The sequence below is a fragment of the Danio rerio genome, chromosome 14 (genome assembly GCF_052040795.2).
Source record: "Danio rerio strain M-AB ecotype USA chromosome 14, GRCz13ab, whole genome shotgun sequence".
NCBI lineage: Eukaryota > Metazoa > Chordata > Actinopteri > Cypriniformes > Danionidae > Danio > Danio rerio.
In genome coordinates, this window is record NC_141034.1 from 32,477,571 (window position 1) to 32,490,728 (window position 13,158).

The following is a 13,158-nucleotide window of genomic DNA, read 5'->3' on the forward strand; positions in this document are numbered from 1 at the left end:
TATATATATATTATACATTTGTTGTCCTTTGTAGTATTTTCTATTATCAGCATTTTATATAAAAAAAAACATTTTATTTATATTTAATTACATATAAAATTAAAACTATGCATATTTTAAATGAAAACTATTTTATTGATATATTTATTTTTTAAGAGATTTAAAGAGAACACAGATTTAAAGAGAACCACAGGTCGGCAGGGAGATTGCAAAACACCAGCTTCTGCTTTAAACAGGACTGACTGAATATCTACGGTTAAATATTTACTATTCATAAAGATACAGGATCTGATGGTGGTTGAGTTTGCAGCTGGATGTTATTGGAAGATCACTGACAGGGAACAGTGTACAGCTCCGCTCCTCCAGATCCTCTTGTATGGGTGCGCGTCTGTTATAAAACACTAACAGAGCATTAATTTGGATGACTATGTGGATATATTAAATATTTCACCAAAAATACACAAAGAGATATTTTCATTTTCACTTCACGCATTTGGGATGTTAATCAGGTTGTTTAAGAAGCCTGTTGCAAGTCTTGCTCATAAGAATGAAAGATATTTTAATTCTGGTTTGGAATTAATAATGCGTTGATGACTTATTGACATGAGCTGAATAGTTCCAAACGAATGTCTAATATTAATGCCGCCCTTAATATTAAAGATTTGTGGGTCAAATTGACTAGGCTGTACGGTTGCCGACCCCCGACTAAGTATGAACACTGTGAAATAAAAAAGCAATGATTTCCATTTGCACCGGCTTAGTTAAGCATTTTGTGCATGAAAAACCATATTGATGGATATGTATACAATTATAGAACTTGCATTGAAGCCAATCCAGCCAAACTACATCTGTTCCTCTCTTGGGTTTGTTCAGTATTGAGCAAGTTCCTTCCATGCGAGTGGATACTGTTTGACAGCAAAAGTTGCTTCGCCAAAATCCATTGAAATGTTGGTTTTGTGCTTGTCCTTGGCTTCTGTGCTTTCTTTAATTGGATTGAAGCCTTGACAGCATTAAAGCGTGGTGTGCATTAATTGTCTGTTTATTTAAACACGTACGGGTGAGTGTGTGTGCATGATTAACAGCTTAAGTGGATCTGTCTTGAATAATAAGCTTTGTTAAGAGATTTGAAAGTACAGTGATAAAGCAGGATCCTAAGAGAGCAACACGGGGATCTTTGATTGGATATCGCAACCTTGTGTAATTAAAGGCATGATCTGAAAAAGCAATTGTAGTACAGTTTTCATTCTGTGATCACGTGGTCTTTTTTTGCATATAGTAAAGTTAGAAGCTCAGTTATTTGAGCAGACTGATTAAGTGCCATTGTATTTTCTCATAAAATTCTTCGCCTTTATCTGCAGGTGAACACAGCCATGCATGAAGCCAAGCTGGTGGAGGAGTGTGATGAATTGGTGGAGATAATTCGCCAGAGGAAACAGGTCATTGCTGTCAAGATCAAAGAGTCCAAGGTACGTTTTCTTTTCTGTTCACACCAGCGAGACAGATTAGAACAGCCTGAATCGTAATTTGAAGTCGTATCTCGCATTTGGTCATATTTAGGAAGCTTTTTGGTTTTGCTTTATAGTTTGTAAACTAGTTAAAGTTACAAGTATAATATCAAAGAAGAAGTTCAAACTTGGCTTTTTTCAAAGTTGGCTTTTTTTCATTTTCATCCAGAAAGTCTTAATGCATCATTAAAGGGATAGTTCAGCCAAAACTGAAAATGCAACTATCATATACTCATCCTTGATCTGTCTAAATCGTTTTTTTTTTTTTTCTTGAACACAAAAGAAGATATTTTGAGAATGTTAACCTGTAAACACTTGAGTTCCACAGTATTTGTTTTTCAAAATACTATGAATTTTATGGACATCAATAATTATATGTTTCCAACATTCTCAATTAAAAAGAAAAACATTGACCTTGTTTTCATTTTTAAGTGATCTATTCATGGGCCTGTTCAAATTAGGAATAACTAAAAAAGATGACTTTATGTGCATTCACATCAGCTCATGACACTCATGCAGTTTTGCATTTGGTCTAAATTCATAAGCTATTTGGATGGATTTAAATTTGACTTTCAACGTTTTTTGTTTATGTACTGTTATGGCTAGCTCGCTCCTGACCATACCATAAAAAGTATCAGATGCACAAAGATATATAATGAAAATAAACATTTATTGAAGACAGTAACAAAATATAACAAACTGTCTAGGGATCTGAAATAAATAAGAAATCAACTGAAGTTCTCTCAACAAAATACAATGCTCTGTAACACAAAAGCATAAAGGCTTATTTATACATCTGCATCAAGCGCACTCATATGCTCTGGCGCAGACTGTGTGTGGATGCATAACCCTCGCCGTGGCCATTGCAGACGCGCATCTCTCAAAAAAATGTGACTACACGCCGCAACGCACCCATGAAGAAACTCAACACAGAGGAAAATAAAAACCTCACTGCCAGCTAGCGTTTCAGAAGTATTATTGCAGAGCAACACAAACAGCATGCAGAAGTATAAATGCATGACAATGCGCAAGGAATGTGCCGTGGGTCACGCCGATCACTTGACGCAAAAGTATAAATCAGGCTTAAGATGGCAAAACAAAAGAGCTGGAAAAAAATTACCTCTCTGAGCAATTATAGTCCACCAAAGGAAGTGCCGTTTTTCACGAAAAATGTCAAATAAATATCCTCACCCATAAATTAACTAACTATCTGTGACGTCACACTGCGAGTGTAAAAACCACCGGAAGGTAATAAAAAGGAAGACAGGGCCGCAACAGTACTAAATTAGCAAATTAAATTAGTCTAACACTAGCAGTGACATTTTCATTTTCTTTTCTTCTTCAAAAAATAAATAAATAAATAAACAAAAAAAATGTTTATATAAATATATATATATATATATATATATATATATATATATATATATATATATATATATATATATATATATATATATATATATATATATATATATATATATATATATCCGTCAACTGTTCCATTAAGGAATGTCAGAGAAACATCTTAAGACTTCACTCACTTAGAGAAACCTATTTGAAACTAATTCAGGACAAGATTTCACTCTATACCAAGCATTTCAGAACAAGACACTGCCCATTTTTTAAGCTAGAGACAGTCTGTCAGGCTCTGTTGGACCCTACCCTGTGCGCAGAGATAGGTGGCGTCTCGCTTGATAACAAGATGGAGAAAAAGTATGTCAAGTATATAGTTTGTAGTGCAGTTATAACTTAAAGTGAAGTTAAACCACTAGAGAAGTTTGTACTTTATACATTTAATTTAATTTTATTTTATTTTATTTTATTAGTTTTATTTTATTTTATTTTTTATTTTATTATTTTATTTAATATATTTTTTTCATAATGATCAAATATGACAGTAGATGTCTGTAACTATTTATTATTTATTTGTATATATTTAATATTCCCCTGCACAAAGATCATATTTGGGCATCCGTCTCCCTTTATTAAGCTGTATTACACTGTTCAAATATTAACCATCTTCAACATTTTAAGTGCAAGGATAAATTCTTCAGAGACGGTGTTGAGGTTAAGATGGTGCTGATGAGTAATCAGATCAAATGGGGCTGCAGAGATACTGCCAGAAAGTCCACAGGCTAAAAGTGAAAGTGCAGTGAAGGGTAGAGATACCACTTGAACAGGACTGTCGAAATAATGACAGGAGGCTTGGCTGGTTGAAGCGAATGCTGGCCATGTGGCATCACTTAACAAGCTTCCCTTGTGTAAAAGAAGCAGGGCCTAGCTAATCTTCTTCACTGGCGTAAACATAAACAGCAGGACAGCACAGCTCTCTTCTGGGAACAGACACTCAAGAATATAACTAATGAGTGTGTTTTAGTACTTCTTACATCACAGGAACCAAACTAAAAGTATGTGATGAAATGTAATTGCTTTACAATCAAAAGGGAGGGAGGGCGAGGTGTGTTGTTCTTATAATCTAAAGTGAAACTTAATCATTAGAGATGTGCATCCTTTTTAATTGAATTTCATTTTACTAGATTACTGTTTAAAGCTACTGCTAAGGTCTATTCTTTCATTTTTATTTAGCAATAATACATTAAAAGTGACAGTAGACAGTTACTTTACATCAAACATAGAAAAGATATACAGTTAAATGCTAAATTTGAGTCCTGCTGTTCATTTTTTTATTCTGTTTTATTTTAGATTTTTTTCCAACATATTTTTTAAAGTAGTGGTTTTCAATACAGTAATTTCTAATAAGTGATACCGTATTAATGTCTTTGCCATGATGACAGTACATAATATTTAAATTATTTTGCAAGTGACTTGCCTCTTATTACTAACTTAAAGTGCAAAAAGGCTTAACTAGTTTATTTAGGTTAACTAGGCATGTTTGTCAATTTAGTAAGTTTGTAAAGTCTTTGGACAACTGGTTTGGTCTTCAGCCAACCAAAAATAAAAAATTATATATTATATACTGTATATATATTTTTTCCTTTCAACATAAACATATATATTTAAATATTTAGGGGGACTAACACTAATAATATTGACCTTAAAGGTTACTTTTAGAAAATTGAAACTACTCTTCTTAATCCTAAGTCTTAAAATCTTAAAAAAGTAAGATTTTCTCCTCATATATATATATGATGCACTTATACACTCAACAGCATATTATTTGTGTCAAAAACTGACATTTGTTTTTACTAGTTTCCCTGATGATGTTTGACGGTAGCCATATTTGTGACATAAAAAACCGACATACCAAATAGAACCTGCCATGACTATAACCGCATTCACCATTGGTAGGCACTATAATCACTTTCGTTGGAGAACTTTGCTTTCACAATCCAAATAAAATAAAGTAATCCAACATGAGCGCCTAATAGCTCCACCCCTTTTGCTACATGAGCATAGCAGCGGCTGTTAAGTGTGTGAAGTGTCCATCAATCCACACTTATTTTTAGTGAATGAATAAGTGAATCATCCAGGCATTTAAAGTGCACTTATTCTTTTTAGAGTTTTCAGTGTGAACACACTATTTATACTACAAAATGGCATAGAATAGTGCACAAGTATGCGATTTGGGATGCACCTACTGTAAATTTAGATAAAGATATGTCTGAATGCATAATTAACCAAAGACCTGGGGAGATTCCTCATTGTGTCAAGATGAGTGACAGGGGATGTAATTAAGCAACATATTAATCTGTTAATGAGGAAGTAGTATGTTCCAAAGCTTGCATACCCTTCTAATACACAAAAGTGTGTCCTTTTCTTTCACAAAAAAGGGTGTAGTATGGTATATGAATTGGAGCGCATGTAATTATATTTTTGCATCCATGACACTGTGTCATTTACAAATATTAGCCAAAACAACTTTTTTAACATTTATAGTAACAACAAAAACATCTTGAGATAATAAAAACCCACATCAGCAATAAAATATTAATATTAATAAAATGTGAAATGTCATGGATGTATATTTTCTGAAAAAATGTAAAAAAAAAAAAAAAACTAAAAAAAAAAACTAATAAAATGTTTGAATCAGACAGAATCAGAGCTATTGTTTTTGCTTAGTTTACCCAGGAAGACTGTACATTGATCATATTTGATACTTTCACACACATCACCAAAACTGAAGAGTCAGATTTTGTGCTCCAGTTGGTCTGTGTGCTGTGTGTGTAGGGTTTTTGTGTTTGACAGTGATCGTGCAGCACAGGCACTTTAACTTGACAGCCTGAACTCACACTCTTATCAAGTGGGGATTTGAGCCGCGAGACAAGCCTGTGCCTCTCTGTTTTTGGGTAATGCGATGTGAGAGACCCAGACAAATGCTATAATCTCTATCAGAAGTGTCTACGTAAGGCCTTTAGTGATGTTCTCTCACACGGCAGCCTGAGTTGACATGCACAGCTTGCAACATGAGATTATGTCTGGCCTTTTGCAAACATCAGTAGTGCAGCTCCAGCACAAAGTGTCTGTATCTCTAGCATTAAGGAGGCTTTTGGAATCATAAACCCAGATGCAAAGCGTCTCTAAGATTTGATCTGAGGCTTTGGCCGTTCAGCCTGGTTTGTTTTATGAATGATGTTTCTATTTATTTTTCTGATGCGGTCCAATTTCTTCACTGCCGTTCTGAAATTACAAACTTTTTGTCAGTAAACCATTTGATCAAAGCAAATCATTTGAAGCTGTCTTTAAGAAATTGGGTCAGATTCGGATTTGATCTAATGCAATCCACCGCGGCACATTTTCTTTTTTCTCTCTCTCTCTTCTCTTGTTTCTTGATATATCCCAATGCTTTTCGTGATTTCTTGCTGTCAGACATCCCATTCCTCTATTGAATTATACTGTGACATCGGCTAGATCCTGCTTAGCTGACTTAAATGGCTTATTGAGGAAGCATAGCTAATGTCTCTCATTCCTTCGCGAAAGAAAATATAATGTATATCCACATGAAACATGGGGTTATTTGAAGTAAATGGAATTTGTAGTGATTCTGTGGTCAGGTTATGTGGGCGGTATGAGCACAATCTTATTTCATGCTAGGAGCATTTTATTTTATGGTAATGGTAAATATAAAATTTGAAATTTCTGTTAATTCAACCTGAAATGTTTTTATATATAACCATCCTAGTATTAAATGAGATTCATAGCATATCACTCCAAATTTGGTCTTATTTTTCCTGTTAACAACTTTGAGACTGTGTGTAATTGATTTAGCTCATACAGACATTTGTAATCCCATTGGGATAACAGATCATGAGAATTCAGCATTTATATGAGACTTGCTGAGGTTTTTGAACTAAACTAAGTAACAGAATGCATCACTTCATCTCTGCTGTAATTACACAAAAAGCAAACAAAGCAAAAGCCTCATTTAGCTGTGATGACGAGCCAAGAAGCGATAATGAGTTTTTAATATTCTATTATTTTCCGTAACTTATTGCAAAATGTAAGCATTTGTAATATTAATAACTTAGCACGTCATGATAACAGCTTCATGCGTTTGTTTCTCCAAAAGGAATGCAAGTAGATTTGTAAAAGGCATGTGTGTGTGTTTGTTTAGGTGATGAAGCTGAGGAAGTTGGCTCAGCAGATTGCGAACTGCAGACAGTGTCTGGAGCGCTCGAGCGCCCTCATCACACAGGCGGAGCACAGCCTGAAGGAGAACGACCACACCCGATTCCTCCAGACGGCCAGGAATGTGGCGGAGAGGTGAGACCGCACACACACTCACACACGCCGTCACTGCCTCCGCCAGTACTTCTTAAGGCTGCCAGCGTGAGGGCAACGTTCAGCTGCTCTGCACATTTCCCGGTGACGCCTCCTCCTTTCAGTTCAGTTGCTTGTGGCTTTTATTCTAAATAAAACAAAAGTGTGCCTTCAGAACTCAATATTTAATAATATTTATGCTATGGCACGCTATTTTATCATTAATCCATTCATTCATTTTCTTGTCGGCTTAGTGCCTTTATTAATCCGGGGTCGCCACAGCGGAATGAACCGCCAACTTAACCAGCACATTTTTACGCAGCGGATGCCCTTCCAGCCGCAACCCATCTCTGGAAAACAAAACCATTTTATCATCTAATACCAAAAATATATTTAGTTAGTATTTAGTTAGTTTTATGTTTTTAGCTAAAAACAATTAGCATCCTGTTATATTTTCGCTGCTAGTCATTTTTAAAGATACTGTTGATTGATTATTTCAATTGTTGATTCATTGATTCATTGATCCATTGATTGATTGGTTGATTGATTGATTGATTGATTGATTGATTGATTAATTGATTGATTGATTGATTTATACATTCACTGGTCAATTGATTGATTGACTGACTGATTGATTGATTGATTGATTGATTGATTGATTGATTGATTGATTGATTGATTGATTGATTGATTGATTGATTGATTGATTGATTGATTGATTGATTGATCGATCGATCTATCGATCCATTCATTCATTCATTCATTTATTTATTAGTGGTACTTGTTCAGTTGTTCATTAGATACAAGTAATTGTTTAATAGATATCAGTATTTATGTGTTAGGTACTACTTTTTATTAGGAACTAGTATTTGTTCATTATATTACTTCAAATCTGTTCAAAATTAACACTTACAAACAGTACATACTATTTATTCTTCAGATACTACTCATTTTAGTACATTATGGTTATATATTAACTATATTGCAATAGTGGTTTCTAGATACTAGTACTTATTCATCAGACATTATTACTCATTTAACTAATAAATAGACACTAGTATTTATTGCAGTTTTGTCATATAATTCAATACTTCTTCATCTTTATTAGGTACTTATATATACCATAGATTACATCTACATTATTTTTATTTGAACTGTGCATTGGCCATTATGACTAATAAAAAAAAATGAAGGAAGTACTTGTTGTCAGGCCCATGTAATTTCGTCATGTGACCTTCCCCTTTGTTCTGTTTCCTGCCATTTCATTATGTTCATCATTTACACCTGTGTACATCCTCTGTCAGTGATTAGAGTCTGTGTATTTTAGTCCTGTGTGTTGTTTAGTCATTGTCCGGTATTCTCTAGGTTATGCTTGTCAGCACCTCATGTTGTTCCTGATTCTCCTCTGTTTCTTAATGTGAGTGTTTATTAATAAATGTACGAGTTTGATAACTCCTGCGATCCTTTGCCTTCCTAAGAAAGGCCAAGCATGACACTTTTACAGGGCCGGGCAGAATCTGCAGCTTTTTTTTTTAATTTCTTTTAATTTTTTATTTTAATTTATTTATTAATTATTATTGTTATTATTATTTTGTATTTCTGTGCAGAATTTTGAAAAAAGAAAAAATACACAAACAAATCAATAATAATAAAGCTGCAGATTTATAGTTAATGATTTTGAGATTAAAAGCTAAAAGCATAAAATCAAAATACCTTCAACCCTAACTTTTTAGATTTGTAATGCAAATACAATCAGATCTAATTTGTTTTGGTTAAACAATCTACAGTACAGTGGCTCTCTCACATATTACATCTACTAAAAGGCAAATATGGCTTTACAAATTGTATTATACAAAAATTTTCAAGATGGTTGCATATTAATCAATATTATTACAGAACTTAATATGAAAACTGAATAAATAAATATATGTGTACCTATTTAAGTAAATAAATTGATTGAATGATTGGCTCTAAAATCTATAGAATCCATGTGGGCTTACTAAAGTGTATCTAAGAAATATGTTGTAATTTGTAAATTGAATAGGCATCAGTAGCTTAAAAACAGATACTAATAGCGGACAAATTAAAGAATAAATATTGAAATGGCTTGCCATATTTTCGAAGGTTCAGGTGTTGAGAAATGCTTTAGGTGTCATTTATTTTACAAAATGGGCTATATGTGCACCTTAGGCACGTTGATGACACACAAAGAACAAGCTGTTATTTCTTTCTTGCTTCTGTTAAGTGTGTGCTATTATAAGCCTGATTATTACCTTTCTAAATGTCTTTTTCTGGCATTATGTAACACTGACTGTCAGGATATGGAGTCTCGACTGACATCTGGCTGCTTTTAAATGCTCATATGTGCTCGTGCACACACACATTTCTCACAGCAATGCGGCTGTCTGAAAATAGTCATATGCATATGTTGGTCAAAACGCAGACAGGCAATTAATGTAAACACAGTTGTTGTGTCTTATGTAACTGTCACCAAAATTGGTTTGCTATGTGTTGCAGTATTAGATCTTTCAATTAGACTGTATGAAAATGTACAAATAATAATATTTGTAAGAGAATATATTATTAATAACTGATTTTATAGTTATAAAATAATTATTTTGATTTGTAAGAAAATGTCATTTTTAGTCATTGCGTTACTTGACTTTTCCTTAGAATTATCTGTAAAATTGTAAATCCCACACAAGTTTAGAATGTACAAATTGAATCAGTGTGGATTTAATTACTAGTAATTTTTGGCTAAATGCTATTATTTTAAAACTACAGATTTTTTAAAATTGCAAATCTCAGTTTTGTTTAGTTTTTTTGTGTGTGTGTGTGTGGGGGGGGGGGGTTGCTGTATTTTTAAGGATTGGCTTAAGTTGTTTTAGTCTGTAAAAGTGCTGCGTTTACACCAGACATTGATAAAGTGTCAAGTGTGAGTGTTTAACATGTTAAATCATTGTAATGATTGTGGTTGTGATGAATAAATGAATCGCTCAAGCTGGAAAATCTGAATTTCAGCTCACATTTGCGTCATGTTAACCAATCAGGAGCTTGCTCGTGATTATGATGTAGTGCCTGTTATTGGTGTCCTGTGGGGAAATCCTCCAGCCGTCACAGGACAACAGCTCATCACATTGTGCTCGACTCAGTCTGATGCACCACTGAAAACCTCCATCATCCAGGTATAGTTTCTGGAGGAGTTGATGAACTCACAAAGCTGGGTGCTCCTCTGAAAGTATCTAGGGTACTCGATACCAAATTAATTTACATTGTTTTTCAGCCTTCCTAAAGCACATAAAGCACAGCTGCTATCTTAATAAAATTTATGTTAGCCATTTAGCAACCAAGCTAGAGCCACCAGGCAGGCAGAAGCCCTGCTCATGACAAAAATCCACATCTATTGTGAAGTGAATTTGAAGTGTAAATAAAGCGAATTTGATGCATGAATTTTACACGAGTGAACTCAAAATGTTCATGTGTCTATTTACACGCAAATAGCACCATTTGTTTGCACAAGACATGTTTGGTGTGAACACAACATAAAACATTCATTTTAATAAAAAATACAAATTATTCAGGAAAAACTATTGATTTCACTTGCTGTGAACAAAAAACAAGAAGTTATTTCACTTTTCTGAAAATAAAACATTGAAATTGTGTTGTCAAATCTTCTAAACCTGTCAGAAAGCACGGCAGCAAAAAATAAATAAAAATCTAAATGCAATTTTTAAACATATTTCTTTAATTTTGCAGAAATGATACAAGCAGTTCACAGAATAAAGCAAACTCAAACTATAAATCATTCATCTAGAACAGAGATGCCTAAACTAGGGCCTGTGGGCAATTGGCCCATTCTAACCTTTGATTAGGCCCACCATCCCATTTGGGAAGAGAGGGAGAATGATGGGGAGGTGCTTGGGGTGAATATCTTTGACAGAAATCATCATTTCAAATTTAGTGAAAGCTTTTGTTTGTTTAATTTATAATTTGTTTTGTAAATAAATCTGATTTTTTTTAAAGTAAATAAAAACTAGATAGAGACAGATAGATGCACGAGACATTATTCAGAAAATTAAGGCAAAGTCAGGTGCAGCTTATTGTTTTCAGCATTGTGTTAATAATGGAATTGTTTGTTTTTACTGAAATACATTTATTATACTTTTTACTTTTAAAATAGTAAATAAATTAGGAAATAAATTAGGAAATTAATCATGGAAGGGCGTCATGGTGGCGCAGTGGGTAGCATGATAACCTCAAAGCAAAAAGGTTGCTGGTTGGAACCTCATCTGGGTTAGTTAGCATTTCTGAGTGGAGTCTGCATGTTCTCCCCATGTTCATGTGGGTTTCCTACACAAATACAAAGATATGCGCTATAGGTGAATTGAATAAACTAAATTGTCCATAGTGTATTTGTGTGAATGAGTGTGTATGGATGTTTCCCGGTGATAGGTTGCAGCTGGAAGAGCATAATCTGTGGCGACCCTAGATTAAAAAAGAAAATGAATGAATTTCTTTTCAATTTACCTTTGGCCCACAGCCCTCAATCAAGTTTGGTTTTTGGCCCTTCATAAGAAAGTTTGGCCAACCCTGATCTAGAGATTTATATTTATTTAAATAAAGCATTGTAAGAATTCTATAAATCTTAAAAGAGTCAATATGTTTTAATAGCAGCTACAAAAATCCTTGTATTACTGACAGTACGGTCATGTGTAGGCTATTATTTGAATTTCATGTGCCACACATATTTTCTCTGACTTTGAGTGCTGCCAGATGCTGTTCATAATTTATGTGACTGCTGGTAAAAGATGACATTCAGCCTTATAGCCTGTAAAAACAGACCGGTGTAAATAGAAACATTTACAAATTAATTGCCCGCTCATTTCTTTCCGCCCAGAGTTGCCATGGCCACCGCCTCCTCCCAGGTCCTCATCCCAGACGTCAATCTGAACGAGGCCTTTGACAATTTTGCCCTTGATTTCTCCAGAGAAAAGAAAATCCTGGAAGGACTGGATTATCTGACAGGTAAAACCAGTGAGAAAAGCGAAACCACAAGTGTTTCTTATGTATGTAGTGCAAGTTTAATGAATACATGGTGTATCCAGGATGTGGCTAGAATTACATCAGCCGTCCTTTTTTGTAGAAGATCAGTATATCCTGTCTTGACAATTGCTTTCTTTTCCAGCTCCCAACCCTCCCTCGATACGCGAAGAGCTCTGCACGGCCTCTCACGACACCATTACAGTGCACTGGACATCTGAAGATGAATTCAGCGTCACGTCTTATGAGCTTCAGTACACCATCTACACTGGACAGACCAACTTCATCAGTGAGTTGAACTACTCATCTTACAGACTTACACACTCTTTTACAGTGACTCCCTCGGTTACAGTTATGTCAAAAGTTTGAATACCCCATTGATTTTCATAGTTGATAATGATTAAAAATGTATAATCCTTGGCAGGTTTTAAAATTTGCAAGATAAAACTTCAGATCAACATAAACATCACATGACATTTCATACCATTTATTGATTTATTTATGAGCGACACATTGGCTCAGTGGTTAGCACTGTCGCCCCACAGCAAGAAGGTTGCTGGTTCAAGTCCCGGCTGGTATGTTGGTATTTCAGTGTGGAGTTTGCATGTTCTCCACCGTGTTCGCATGGCTTTTCCTCAGGGTGCCACGGTTTTTCCCACAGTCATGTGGTACAGGTGAATTGGGTAAACAAAGTTATCTGTGGTGTATGTGTGTGAATGAAAGTGTGTATGGATGTTTCCCACTGATGGGTTGAAGCTGGAAAGGCATCCGCTGGGTAAAACATGTGCTGAATAAGTTGGCGATTCATTCCGCTGTGGTGACCTCTAATTAATAAAATGACTTAGCTGAAAAGAAAATGAATAAATGAATGAAATTGGCTCTAGTGTACGTGTGT

The 13,158-nt window shown here is 34.6% G+C and overlaps 1 protein-coding gene across 13 annotated transcripts in view; it reads left to right on the plus strand.

The window, feature by feature from the left end:
* Positions 1-13,158, plus strand: part of mid2 (midline 2) — a 269,448-nt gene that overhangs the window by 218,528 nt on the left and 37,762 nt on the right. For 8 of the 13 annotated variants that reach the window (XM_087281616.1, XM_087281619.1, XM_087281618.1 and 5 more), the window contains 4 exons: positions 1,359-1,466; positions 7,078-7,226; positions 12,121-12,248; positions 12,409-12,552. In XM_087281616.1, the coding sequence (XP_087137742.1) occupies positions 1,359-1,466; positions 7,078-7,226; positions 12,121-12,248; positions 12,409-12,552 (529 nt within the window). Of the gene's footprint in view, positions 1-1,358; positions 1,467-7,077; positions 7,227-12,120; positions 12,249-12,408; positions 13,149-13,158 lie in introns of all 13 variants that reach the window. The other 5 variants (XR_015507551.1, XR_015507553.1, XR_015507550.1 and 2 more) reach the window with 2 other exon arrangements.